Source organism: Colias eurytheme, chromosome 29 (assembly GCF_061535395.1).
Source record: "Colias eurytheme isolate Ceu_HAF_F1 chromosome 29, ilColEury1 Martin Lab GWU primary, whole genome shotgun sequence".
NCBI classification, from domain to species: Eukaryota; Metazoa; Arthropoda; class Insecta; order Lepidoptera; family Pieridae; genus Colias; species Colias eurytheme.
Window position 1 is genome coordinate 7,294,869 of NC_143008.1, and position 15,000 is coordinate 7,309,868.

The 15,000-nt window shown below is 34.6% G+C and overlaps 1 protein-coding gene across 1 annotated transcript; it reads right to left on the bottom strand.

Moving 5' to 3' along the window:
- Nucleotides 1-6,901: 6,901 nt before the first annotated feature.
- LOC149896375 (uncharacterized) lies at nt 6,902-7,810 on the bottom strand. The gene has a single exon (XM_090118423.1). The coding sequence runs from the start codon at nt 7,808-7,810 to the stop codon at nt 6,902-6,904; it is 909 nt and encodes a 302-aa protein (XP_089974549.1).
- Nucleotides 7,811-15,000: the final 7,190 nt, after the last annotated feature.

Below are 15,000 nucleotides of genomic sequence, written 5' to 3' on the forward strand. Positions count from 1 at the left end.
TATTAAATTATGTGATAACAGGCGTAGAGCATTCTTACGTTGTTTTTAATGTGTTCGAAAGAAGTCTATGCAATGTTCTAATACTGAATAGCATTGAATACGAGTTTTTGTTTACAATAAAAGATCACGAAATAGTGCTCTTGCTCTAGCTCTATGTTCGTTTGGCCTAAATGCCCCGTAATGAAATATTAAATATGTATACGAATAATATGTTTTACCATAATGATAAAAAGTGGGTAACCTATCTCCTGAAACAATTAATAGATATCATGCCATAAGCCATAAGGGATAAAATTGCGAGACAATGTCAAACTTTATTTTCGCTTATGGCATTGCCCGTGAAGGAATAGTCTATAATATAAAAATGAATCCCAAAATGTGTTGGTAAGCGCATAACTTGAGAACGGCTGAACCGATTTCGTTAATTCTTTTTTTAATATATTCCTTGAAGTACGAGGATGGTTCTTACGTAGAGAAAACGTAAATATGTACCACGGGCGAAGCCGGGGCGGACTGCTAGTATTTTATAAATCTCTCTTTAATTATAATATCATAGCCTTGTAGTTAAAAGAAAATGACTTTGAGTATTAGATTAAAACTAGCCTATGTAGCATGATATAACAGCCCGTTAATTATTAAGAACTCATTAGTAAATGACTAATTAAGATTTAACAAACACAGCTGGGTGAAACTGGACCTTAGCCTCTCAAAATCAAATGAACGCCTCCGTTGTGACGTGAAAAATGGACACACACACACACACACACAAATAAAATTCCACAAAATCTGTCTTCGCTATCCATCTCCATTAATTTGTCAGTTTGTCACTTCAATTACGCTAACCACAAAAACAAAGCACATTTTACATCAAATATTCAATACTCCTACAAAATATATTAACGCTAAAAAATTACAACAATAAAGTGCAGTAATAAAACTTGAATTGTTTGTCACAGTAAATCTGCCAGAAACGCATTTTTACTGTGCCAATAAATACGTACAAAATGGCCGTCTCTCGTCAGCTGTCGCGCGCACTGTTCTGTTGCTGATTTATTTAATGTGAAACTATTACGTTTTTATTTTCACGAGTTATGATATAAAATTAAACATTTAATCAATTTAAAAGGAAAATATTGTTCTAGTGTTTTAGATGACTTTTTTTATTTAAGTTCTAGATTTCCGCCCACAGCTTCGCACCCTTTGTTTAAAACTTAATAAAATAAACAAAACCGCATCAAAAAACGTTCCTTGTTTTAAAAATTTAAGCATAATTGGACAGACAGACAGATGTACCTAGATATTATGATCATTATATATACAGTGATAATTGCATTATTTTTATACAGAGATAATTGCTCTATTCTTTTGGATAAATAGCAAATATTTTTGTATAATATGCCTCCAAAAATCCACACTTTAACTTTTTTATAAAGCCACATACGGGGTGTTATTTTCTCAATAAAGACGAACATAACGACACCTCTGAATCTATAAAACCCAACACAGCGTGCCAAAAAAATCTGCATACATACTCGTAGAGAACATTTTCTTGGCGCATTCGAGTAATAAAGTTAAAAATTCAAGGGATTACATTACGTATGCATATGATAATAATATGCATATTGCTATTCACACTTCATGTTATACAATTAGTGTGTACCCTAGTGGGGTATGGGGCAAATGTATGTATGTATGTGTGTTATTATACATCGTTTTATTGATGGATTTTCTTTACGAATGTCTTAGAATTTTTTTAAGCTATTGGATAACTTCTATCGCGGGCCTTGAGGGCGGGGACCGAATCCAGAAATTCCGTAACGAAAAAAACCTCACGCTCCCCACTCCGACGGGCACGGAGGTGTGGCTTGAAGGCATAGCATGCAATAGCTTTACCGCGGCCGTCCCCGAGTGACACACGTATTTTTTACCTACCGAGAGTTTCTTGCCAGCTTTTCTCTGTAGAAACTGCTGCCGAAACGGTGGAAAATGTAAAAAAATGTATTTTCTTGAATCAAAAGCTCTTCTGAAAAAATCTTGTTCAAAGAATAGATATTTGAGCTGGTTTTAGTTTTTCAATTATATTATTATGGGGAATAATAAAACGAGCGACTGAAAATAAAGTGAACGACTGATTATGAGCTACTGATTTAATAACTTGAGCGGTATGAATTTGAGTAGGTAATAGACAAATAAACTAAACAAGCAACGAATATTGGATGATAATAAAATACAGATTGAGTGTAGGTACTAAAGGAGGATTGTGATTAATCCATTTGATATATTAGAATTCTTACTGTGTGATTACATTACTATATGAGCGACTAAATTACGCCCATCTAGAGCGAATAAAAATACTAGAATAAATTGTTCAAGTAGTTATTTTAATGGTTATTTGATAAAACTTTCAAAAACAAATTATAATAATAATAATAATAAAAAGGCGTAGGGATGTGACGACCCCATCGCCCCCGGTTGGCATATCTACAATAGATATCCCAACCGTGCAGTCAGTCACCCCGCAGGGCACCTTGTGGCGAGGTGTCGGGGAGTAGCGACCCCGCGGGAACCGAGCGCTCCCGGGGGAGGCCCCTGTCCTCACCTCTGGACTGCCCCAGTGGCAGTTCGGAGTGAACAATGACGAGGTTCAGGATCCCCCACCTCTGGCTTGCCTTTGTTGGCCGTCCAGAGTGGAGCCGCCAGAGCTATATGCTCGGGGGTGGAAGTGTCTAATGGCGTAATAGCGGGGAAACCCGCTCCGGGCCTGCGGGCCCGCGATGGTGAAACCGGTGCCGCACCTCTCTACACCCCTAGCCGTTCAGCTGATGTTGCCCCCTTGTTGCCATTCTCGGTAACCTTTTTGGGAGCCCATCGACCGAACTGGCGAGTCACCGTCTGCCATTATTTTCAATTTTTAATATTGAAAAGGCAGACGTCCATAGTCCCCATAGAACCAATATACCAGTCCATCTAACACCCCCTTCCATAACCCAGTTTTGTTCATTTCCATTTTTCTGCAATAGTCCTACATTGGCCGCGGACTGCCCAGGGCTGTATCTCTATAGTGCAGTCATGGGCAGGCTGCGGCTGGTGTCCCACAACACATTAAATTCTCTAAAGGGCCTCTGCGTGTTGGACCTGTGTCCCCACGTAAGCCTTCCAAAGGACCGGGTATCTTCCTTCTGGTGGTACCCGTGTATTATGGAGAGAGACATAATAATAATAATAATAATATTTATTTATTTTCCTCAAAAACTTACAATTACAGTTACATAGTAATACATAGTATAAATTGGAGAGGACTGGTGTCTGCGATAGGCAAAAGCCTGTAATGCAGATCGCCAGGCACTCACCCAGTCGAACCGCTTAATATTTGCTTAGTAACATAATATTAAAAACATGAAAATAAACCGTTTAGAGGTACAAAATATAGTTCAAAAGAGAAACAAAAGGGGAAATAAAATATCTTAAATGTTAGATAAAAATTTAACATTTTACAAAAGATAAAAAAAGTGAACAATTTATACAAGAATAGATTTGGTACCTATATTGTAGAGTATATGAGTGAGTGTGTGTGAAAGTGTGTGCGAGTATATGTGTGTGTGTATGTGTATGTGTGTGTGTGTGTGTGTGTGTGTGTGTGTGTGTGTTTTATGTATATAATAAAATTTACTATAGTTTTACGTAGCGTATTAAATTCTCAGTAGATTCATAATCGAGACTTTTTAGCCATGTTAAAGTTTTTGATTTGCAAGCACCTGTAGACAATGAATAAATAGACAATTTACCATTTAACTTATTATACAAATAACTACCTTGAAAGCAAAAGAAACGACGAGTGAATGATGTATTGGGTGTATATTGATCACAAACTCTATCTAATCGACGCTTTGTTTTTAATTTTTGAGAGTCATATATCAGTAAACTGTGTTGTCTGAGAATGGTATGAAGAACAAAGAGTTGACGAACGGTCAAAACATCCCATTTTGCGTAGAGGGCGGTCGTTGGGTGATAAAAGGGTAAGAAGGAACCAACCTTTAGTACAGCTCTCTGGGCTCTTTCCAGTTTTAACAGAGAAGTTTTCGGTGCTCCTCCCCAAGAGGTTATGCAATAAGAGAGGAGGGATTGACACAAGGCATAATATACAGATTTTATGACATCTTTATCCGCAACGTTTCTCAGGCATTTAAATACACAGATAAGTTTGCGTATTCTTCCAGATAACAAATCAATGTGTTCCTGAAAATTTAGCTTATCGTCCAACACAACACCCAGATATTTCATAGATTTTGTACATTGAAGTATTGGACACGAACAGGTAGAGCTATCAAAGTTGAGACAACGATGAGATTTGATCAGAAAAGTCTGCGTTCCTATGTTTCTGTTTCGTAGATGAAAGGCTATGTACTTAGTCTTATCTGTGTTGAGTGTAAGAACATGGCTATATAACCACTTGCAAACGGTATCATAACCAGATTGGGCATAAGAAATTGCCTCTTCCCACGTATTACCATAGAAAAGTAGGACTGTGTCATCCGCAAAAGATACTATTTCACCATGAGTTAAGGCTAGCTGACATAAATCGTTAATATAAACTAAGAACAAGGTTGGCCCCAATATACTTCCCTGTGGCACACCAAAACAAACAGGAATTTCTTCGCTGGTATATTCATCAATCTTAACCAACTGTGTACGATTTGTTAAAAAGTCTTTAAATAAGTCAAGCTGAGTGCCTCTAACACCAATATCTTCTAATTTTTGTAAAAGAATTGGGACAGAAACCGTGTCAAATGCTTTTGCTAAGTCTATAAATATGGCAACTACTTTCTTTTTAGTATCTAGTTTATTTACAATAAAATTTGTCACTTTATGTACCGCATCCGATGTAGATTTATTTGATCTGAAGCCAAATTGTGAATCTGATAATATTTTATTACTTTCTAAAAATTTTATTAATCTTAAATTAATCAGCCTTTCAAGAATTTTAGATAGTGAGGGCAAAATAGAGATTGGTCTATAATTGTTGACACAGTTTCTGTCACCACTTTTATAAATGGGTTGGATTCTAGATTTTTTGAAAGCCCTCGGAAAAACTCCAGAGGCCAGAGAAATGTTGCAGATATGTGTGATGGTTGGCGTCAAAATATCTTTATAAGTTTTTAGTATGTGGCTCGGAATCAGATCCAAACCTATGGCACTATCATTCTTAAGATTATTAATAAGTCCTTCAACTTCTTTACAGTCCGTAGGTAATAAAACAAATGAGTGGGGGTGAGTATATTTAGTGTTATATGCTGTATAAAGGGGACTGTTAATAATTTTGTCCGCTAGGTTCCTGCCAATATCTGCAAAAAAGTTATTAACGTCATTCACGGATTGTAAGGGATGCTGATGACATAACAGTTCGTGAGATGACTCTTTATGCTTTGTTGTAAATGTTATATCTTTCAGAGTTTTCCAAAGCTTTTTGTTATTATTTTTAGATTCTTGTATTTGTAATGAATCGTACTGTCTTTTAAGTTTTTTTAATAAATTTGAGCAAAAATTTCTATATCGTTTGTAAGTAATTTTTAGTACGTCGTTACTCGGATCTTTTTTTAGTTTCTTATGTAGTTTATCTCGATTTCTCAAACATTTTAGGATGCCTGGAGTAATCCATGGTTTAAGTATTTTTTTTCGACAAGAGACAGTTATAATTTTAGTGTGCCGCATAATTAAGTCACGTAGAATATTAACAAAAGCATCAGTAGCAATATTAGCATCTTCTATTTTAGCTATGAAACCAAAATCCTTGCTGTTTATTTCATCATCAAAAGCAACGTAATCAAAGCGTTTAATAGTTTTAGAAGCCTTCAGTTGATAATTAATAGCAATGTACAACGCGACGCTATCATGATCGGTCACACTCGTGTGAATTACTAGACATCGAGTGATCTTCTTTGATTTGGCTAAGGCATGGTCTAAACATGTTTTATTGCGTGTAGGTATTGTATGTATTGGAAGAATTCCGTGAAAAGCTAACATATCTAAATAATGACCTTTATTGGTATCATTGCTGTCATTTGCTATGTCTATATTTATGTCGCCAACTAGAAATACATTTAACGTCGATGAGTATCCTTGTAGCAATTTATCCAATGATTGTATGAAATTACTAACGTTTTTATAACCTGGGGGGCGATAAATTGCTAAAACAACGGTATCAGAATTTATTTTGATAACCAAGCAATTCGCGTCCTGTATTATTTTTTCTTCAACCGATATAATTAAGTTTGATTTATAATAAACCACGACACCTTCATTTTGCGTCAGATTGTTTGCAGATGCAAAAGATTGGTATCCATCCAAATGGGGTATATTTTGTGTAGACAAAAGCCAGCATTCCGTTAATATAATACAATCCCAGGACACATTCGACCTGACAATAAGAGGGAGTAGGCTATTCAGATTACATTTAATACTTCTAATATTTTGAGTAAATAATTTCAAACAGAGCTCAGAATTAGGAATCAGCGATTTACACGATTCAACATCACACGAATAAGAGTCAGCTATTTTCAAGGAGTCTATTTCATTTTCTAACTGTACTATATCATTGAATTTTAACTAAATAACTCTTAACCTGATAGATTATCCATATTTCGTAAATAATTATTACACTATGATGAATTGGCTTAAAATGTATATTGTGATTATAGAAAAGAAGTGGTGTTGCTTGGGGTGAGTAATGTTGGGCATACTGTGTGGTGTTATTGTAGAGTGTGTTCTGGGGTAAAGTTATAATTTTAAGGTACTTACAATTTAAAATTTTGGCGAAAGTTAATACTACTACTAATACTAAAAATAAAAAGAAATTCAAGGCATAAGTAATATCAACAAAAACAAGAAAAATTACAAAAACTAGTCATATACGACATTTTAGTGCGTCTAGATCGGATTCATTGTCGATGCGCACGCGGGATTCGTTAGATTTTCGTCGCAAATACACTCTTCCGTAGGAGGTCCAACAGCTCTCATATTTTTCAGACTTCATAAATTCTTTTGCTAAGAAGAATAGCTTTCTCACTTTGGGTGTTAAGAATTCAGCAACATAAACAGGTTTAACTGGCCCCTTGAGGTTCACGGTAGCAGTACTTAGTCGCTGATTCGGATCTCTCTCTTTATTATACTTCCTGACAGATTTAAGTAAGCTTTCTTTTTTGAGATTGGAGTTAAAATCTACCACGATTGGCCCGTTGGACACATTTTTAATTTTCATGCGGAATACATCACGGATTTCGGATTCATGAACATCAACATTTACAGCGGAGCAGATTTTTTGAGTCATCTCTATTAAGCTATGTTTGTTCTCACTTTCGGCTGCAGGAATATTTTTTAGCTCAACGCAAGAGGATCTGGAATTTATTTCCCACTGTTCTAGCTTCGTTTCAAGGTAATTTATACGAATTTTGTGCTGTTTGTTTTCTAACTGAATCTTTTTGACGTCATCCAAAATCTCATCATACTTGCTTGACATAAGTTCAATAGAGGTTTTGATGTCTTGATTTTGCTTTATAATACTATCCATGAATGTTTTTATGGCGTCATACTTTGATTCTTGCTGGGTCTTCATCTCATCCAACATGTTTCTCAATTCCACGATTGTACTATGAGTGTCGCCCGAAATCTCATCACACTTACGTTTGAATCGTTTAGATAAAATACATTCTCCGAGTTCCTTCCTATCTGTAGCATTTAGAGATGGGTCAGAACCATGGTGTTGAGGCGCGGACGTCAATGAAATCTTCCTTGGGGGGGTTCTTGAGCATGACATTTTATATATAAGTCAAAAAATAATAATTTTAGAATTATTCACACAGACTGCCAGTTTCTTCCAAAAACTACCAAAGTTTACGTATGGGAAATTTAAAACAGTGCGTAGGCAACACTGTGGATACAACGTCATGCGTGTGCGCAACTAGGAATTATACCTTTGTTCCTGCAGTTGCTGTCCTTGTCTAGCCGATGTATCACTAACTTCGTTGCACTTCTGCGCGCCTAGTACCCTTGATATTAATGTTGAGTGATATTTTAGTTTTAAATTAATAATAAAAATGAATAGAAATGAATATAATGACTTTCACGGAATACACGTCTAAACGCTGTCACGGTCCGCGGGGAAGAGGGAATAATTGAAATTGAACTGATAGTACTCTCTCCATTATAGTATTTTTCAAAGTGATTTTTCTATTCGAAATACCTTGATAAAGATAAAATGCCTCTCAGTATTAAATTAATCATATGCCAAATAATGAATATAATACAAGACGTAATTTTGTCACTCAAACAATTAATATTAGGTCGCTCAAATATTACGAAGCTGCTCATTTTGTATTTTATGTAACGCAAATTAATGTTTGTTAGTTGCTGATCTATTAATTTTTCATCGCTCACTTAGTAGGTTATTCTGTTACCCCAATTAATTATTTTTGATAACTAAAACTTTCATTTACAGTCACTCGTTTAAATACTACCCAATTATTATTAGGGTAATCGAACTTGATTCTACGGTCAAGCGTTTACTGTACCGAAGAGACTTTTCATTTTACAAAAAATGTGTATTTTACTATTACCTAAATAGTGAAACCGCGCGGTCCAACCCGCAGGCAAATGCAAGTATTTCTACTTATATGCTATTCTGGTACATAAGCTACATCACTCCCAAGTATCATCAAAATCCGTTCAGTGGTTTTCCCGAGCAAGAGGACATCCATCCATCCATACATGCAAACTTTCACGTTCATAATCCATACTAATATTATAAATGCGAAAGTAACTCTGTCTGTCTGTCTGTTACTCAATCACGCCTTAACTACTGAACCAATTTGCATGAAATTTGGTATTGAGATATTTTGATAACCGAGAAAGGACATAGGATAGGTTTTATCCCGGAAATCCTACAGGAACGGGTTTTTCTTTGAAAACGCGGGCGAAGCCGCGGGGGGAAAGCTAGTAATGTATATATTAGTATTATGATATAGATACTGCATTGACACTAGGATATTATAATTTTTAAACCTATTAATTTTCTATTTTCTTTGTATCATCACTAGTCACTATACATACTATAAAACAAAGTCGCTTTCTCTGTCCCTATGTCCCTATGTATGCTTAAATCTTTAAAACTACGCAACGGATTTTGATGTGGTTTTTTGTAATATATAGAGTGATTCAAGAGGAAGGTTTTAGTATATAATTTATTAGGTTTTAGACAAAGCGGGCGAAGCCACGGGCGGAAAGCTAGTTGTTTATAATGGTACTTCCGTGCACTATATCAAAAATAATTACCTATTTCTTTAAATCATATGCATTTAGGTTAAAGATTAACGGTCATCAATTTGTAATAAATCAATGAACTCAATACATACACAGTATTGGCACTTAGAGAAGCTTGTTCTGTAACTTTTCGACGGGCAAATAATTAAAAATTAATTAAATTAATTATTTATTATTTCTAACTAATGTTATAAGTAGTGAATAATTTTCAAATCGGGTAAGAAATTATCTAATACAAACTTGTAATAAAAAACAAAATAATACCTTTCTTTTATAATTTAGAGTGTACATACAGAGTGTGTACATCAGGCTATACTTAATATTATAAAGCAGATAGAGTTTGTTTGTTTGAACGTGCTCGATCTCGATAACTATTGGTCCGATTTGAAAAATTCTTTCGGTGTTAGATAGCCCATTTATCAAGGTAGGCTATAGGCTAGATATATATATCGTCACGCTAAGACCAACAAGTGCGGAGTAATGCCGGTAAAACCGCGGAGCACAGCTAGTATTATCTATACTAATATTATAAAGCTGAAGAGTTTGTTTGTTTGTTTGAACGTGCTAATCTCAGAAACTACTGGTCCGATTAGAAAAATTCTTTCGGTGTTAGATAGTCCATTTATCGAGGAAGGCTTTATATCATCACACTAAGAAAAACAGGAGCGGAGTAATGCGGGTAAAACCGCGGGGCACAGATAGTATCATATATAGATGGCTAGTCTCAATCCAAATTTACTAAGTACACAAATAATTATCCTCTATTATAATTATTCGCAGGCGCCATCATAAATTTCCCGACGCAAATTATCTTAATTGATGAGTAATTAATATTGTTGTATGTTTATCGAGTGTCAAATTGTGTCAGCGTCTTGTTATATAAAATTTTACTAGATATAAGTACATATAAATTAAATTGGAGTGTCTGTTTGTAATATTAAAATAACCGCTTTTTACGAAATGCATCGATATGAATGCGGTTTACACGCCAAATTATCATTTTTTACAATTATTGTCTTTCTGTTTGTTGTTAGATTATGAATTGATAATCTCTGGAACGGCGAACCGATATTGACGTGACTTTCAATGAGAGAATCATAAACGTTACATACGCACACCCGCTTAGAGCTCAAAATAAGATGGCATGATTCAAAGATCGTGAACGAAAAAGAGACAACCGATAATTCTGGCTAATTAGCCACATTTCGATGTTCTCCTTGAATGGGAATTGGGAACCCTTTTTACCAATCTACAGTGTACACCTATTACGTAGTAATGAGATAACCTATTTTAAAAGGTAAATAAGAAAGTTCATTGTTCGTTTGAATGTCTTGTTTGGTGTAGTGGTGAGTATATTTAGTCTAAGAAAATTAAGCCTGAGTTCTCAACTTCTCACAGACGAACGGCACCTGTCGACGGCTGTCGTCGAAGCTGCAGTCTACGTCGACGGAGATGATTCCGTCAGTGGAAATAATTCGTGTATTTTTGAAAATCGCTACAACTATTCCTTAACATGTCCAGATTATCTACAGATTTTCAAAACCACGATTTATTTCCGCTCATCTATACATATAATAAATCTGTAGAAGGGTCAATTCTGTACATTGAAAATATTGAAAAAATAAATAGCAGGGGGTGTTACTGGATCGATACCAAACCCAAATATGTGATTAAAAAAATTTTTGTCTGTCTGTCTGTATGTTCAGGCATCACGTAAAAACTAACGGTTCGATTTCGATGAAACTTGGTATAATTATACCTTATTATCCTGGGCGTAAAATAGGATACTTTTTATCCTGGAAAAATACGTAAAAAAAATTAATCTTAATTTTTCAGTTTTATCCATAGACGTTGTTCTGTAGAACCGCGAACACACGTTGCGTATTATTATAGGCCTAGCCGTATTTGGGTCCAATAGATATTTATAAGATGTCATTGTCAGAGTTACTCAAAATGGAGAAATAAACCATCCACGCGAAGACCGACATCCGCGCGGACGGAGTCGCGGGCGGAAGCTAGTTTTATCTAATTCTTTTCTCGGACTATAATATTATTATGATCAAAAATGGTGTGGGTTTCCTTTTTACGAATAAGTAAATTTTCATAATAATATTTTTGTTTACAATTTTGCACATAATAAGCTTTTGCTGAGTTTTTTCCTATTTATCCATGGTTACGCTTTTGTAACCATTTATTTTTGAATAATAAAGTTGAGTTAAATATGTATGTAGTTATGTATCCATGACTTTATTCTTCCAAAACTGGTAAACGCCTGAACAGATTTTGATAAATTGTACGTTATGACTTGAAACTCATTGATTATTACGTATCGTTTAAAGATAATTTTATTTTAACACGATTTTATAAGGTCAAGCTGTAGGTAATTAAGTTACTTACTATGGACTAAAATTTAAATAGCTTAACTTCATCCGCTTGTAACTTGGAAATTATTGGAAACTAGCTGCTCGTCCCGGCTTCGCCTGTACTTTTGACATCTCTTTTGAGACATGAAAAATGTTTATTAACAATTTTCTAGATACATTAAAAAAAAATCTCCAAATAAGAGCCTTTACTTCCTCGTGTCTTAACAAAAATATGAAGGAAAAAAACTAAATTTGGTCGATATATCCTTATTATATTATAGTATAGAAGATACGTGTCATAATAATTTTTTAATTGATTACGATTTGGTACCATCGAGCTTTTCTGATGAAGCCCTATGATAAGAGACGCAGTCCTAGGATACCTATTTTTAAATCAATCGAGTAATTTATAATTAGTTAGTCCTGTACTAATATTATAAATGCGAAAGTTTGTGAGGATGTGTATGTGTGTTTGTTACTCTTTCACGCAAATACTACTGAACCGATTACAATGAAATTAAGCACATGTATAGAGGGTAACTTGGATTAACAGTTAACACGTAGGATAGGTTTTATCCTGGAAATCCCACGGGAACGGGAACTATGCGGGTTTTTCTTTGAAAACGCGGGTGAAGCCGCGGGCGGAAAGCTAGTATAATATAAGTTTTGCAATTCTGTTTATGCGACGTATTTGTCTACCAGTAACTTGTTTGCTGCGGTACAGACTGACAAAAAATTTAAGGAAAACAAAGGCGCTAGAGTTTCTACGAACTCAGGTTTAGTATTTTGATCTCTTTTGTATGGACACATATTTAGTTCCTAAACTTTTTGCTCAATTGTATTTTCTGAATTATTATTTTAATTACTAATCTACTTATAAGGCGTTGTTCACATTACATTAGATTTTTGCCTGCAACAATTACTATTTTTAAATCCTAGTATAAAATTATCTACATACTAGTGGTCCGCCCCGGCTTCGCCCGTGGTACCTACATGTTTAATCTATCCTCTCTCAAGTTGGATCGAACTCCACATGGTGGTCGAATTTTATTATAATCGGTTAAGTGGTTTAGGAGTCCATTGAGGACAAACATTGTGACACGAGATTTATATATATTAAGATTATAAAGAAAACAGTAGAGCATACATACTTTGCTCAACAAAATGCTCTATTACGGTTGGAAAGCTTATTATAAATGTTGTGAAAATAAGAGCCTGTGGAGTCCTACTAATATTATAAATGCAGGAAGTTTGAGAGGATGGATGTATGTGTATGTATTTTTGTTACTCTTTCACGCAAATTCTACTGAACCGATTACAATAAAATTTAGCACATATGTAGAGGGTAACTTGGATTGACACATAAGATAGGATTTATCCCGGAAATCCCGCGGGAACGGGAACTATGCGGCTTTTTCTTTGAAAACGCGAGCGGAAAGGTAGTTCCATATACATTTTCATTTTGATAGGAGCAGGCACTATGAGTGAACAAAATATAGAGCGTCAAACAGAACATAAATCGCTTCGCTCTACAAGATTTCTCAAAAGTTTTGAGCAGCTAAAGCTTTCTAAGCTTTTGCCTATTAAGGACATAACACAAATTTATAGAACTACAAATTATATTATATGTACTAGCTTTCTGCCCGTGGCTTCACCCGCGTTTTCCAAGAAAAACCCGTATAGTTCTATCCCTATCCTATGTGTTAATCCAAGTTCTCCTCTATATGTGTGCTAAATTTCATTGTAATCGGTTCAGTAGTATTTGCGTGAAAGAGTAATAAATAAACATACACATACATAGTAGAAAGTACTAAGGTGTAAATAGGTTAAAAGCTCTTCGAGAGTGGTACGACGAAATGTGGCTAGTTAGCCAAATTGTAATTAATTGAATCATGTCATCTCACTTTGACGCCTAATCGTGTGTGCGTTAGTGTGCCATTTCTGAAGATATGTTGTGTCTTTGGTAATCACTACATAGTATAAAACAAAGTCGCTTTTTTGTCCCTATGTCCCTTTGTATGCTTAAATCTTTAAAACTCCGCAACGGATTTTGATGCGGTTTTTTTAAATGTTAGAGTGGTTCTTGAGAAGGTTTTAGTATAATTTATTAAGATTTGTACAAAGCGGGCGAAGCCGCGGAAAGCTAGTAATATATAATACTCAATGTAGTACCTTCACTTTATGAAGTCGGTTAAAACTAACCTTGTAGTTAGTTAAACAAATCAAAATCCCATAATCATGTAAATCCATTGCAACAATCAAATAAACCATTCGAAATTGGAAAATAATTAAAATTCCACATTCTGAAATTACATAAGAAACTCGCGGGAATCGAACCCGGAACCAGTTTTGTGAGAGAGACGGATGTAGTCCCGTCTCTGTCTGATCATGTGTGTGTGCCACCCCTTGTATGAACACGCAGCCCTGTGAAAGGCGCGCGCATGTGTGCGTGGATACAGGTATCGCAAATAGGGATACCGTTGAAGAAATATACCCATATTTTGTTGAAAATATATCTTCTATTTTTCTTTTACTAGTATTTTTTTATTTGGCAATTATTTCAATAATTCGGCATAAATGTTTAAGTAGTAATAAAAAGTATATTTGAAATAGGCTGTTATAAAATAAAATTTAAATATGTATTTATAAAACACAATGTTCAAACAATAAGATATTTTATGTATTCGGGGACGATCAGCTTGTCCTTGAATGTCCCGGCTTCACTCGATATTACCAGTCAAAAATAGAGCTCATTTTATACGGAAAACATTTGACTTACTATTTACATATTTTATGACTTACTATTTATATAACAAAAAAAAATTAAAAGGTCTACTATTTGTTTCCTTTGAAAGTTATATTCATCATTTTATTTGAAACAATACAATTATATAAAGAAAAAGGCAATTAATAAGTCTGGAAACCAATATTTGTTTTATTACGTAGTCATAATAAAGGTCGTTAATAACTATTTTTGTAAAAACAGGCTGTTAAAATGACTAATATAATAAGCATTTTAATATTTTTATTACATCATAAAATTCCTTTATTACCGTTACAACGTACAAAATACTTAGAACTCCACAATTTTGCTCTTAGAAGTGAGAGTATTGATATTTTCTAAAGTAATTTAGCTTTTTATAGTATTCTTATAACCTTTAAAGGAAACATACAAACTTAAACGACTAGGTATATCTGAAACGAAAATATTCTTATTATAAAAAAGCTCTAAAATTATAGAGTTTTCATATTCACAATAAAAACAACAATATTTTATATTAAGACATTGCTACATAACTTAATTTAGTGCAACCAACGGTGTGTG

What these genes read in the sequence shown, in the direction of transcription:
- LOC149896375 (XM_090118423.1), bottom strand. Translation starts at nt 7,810, where the DNA reads ATGTCATGCTCAAGAACCCCCCCAAGGAAGATTTCATTGACGTCCGCG.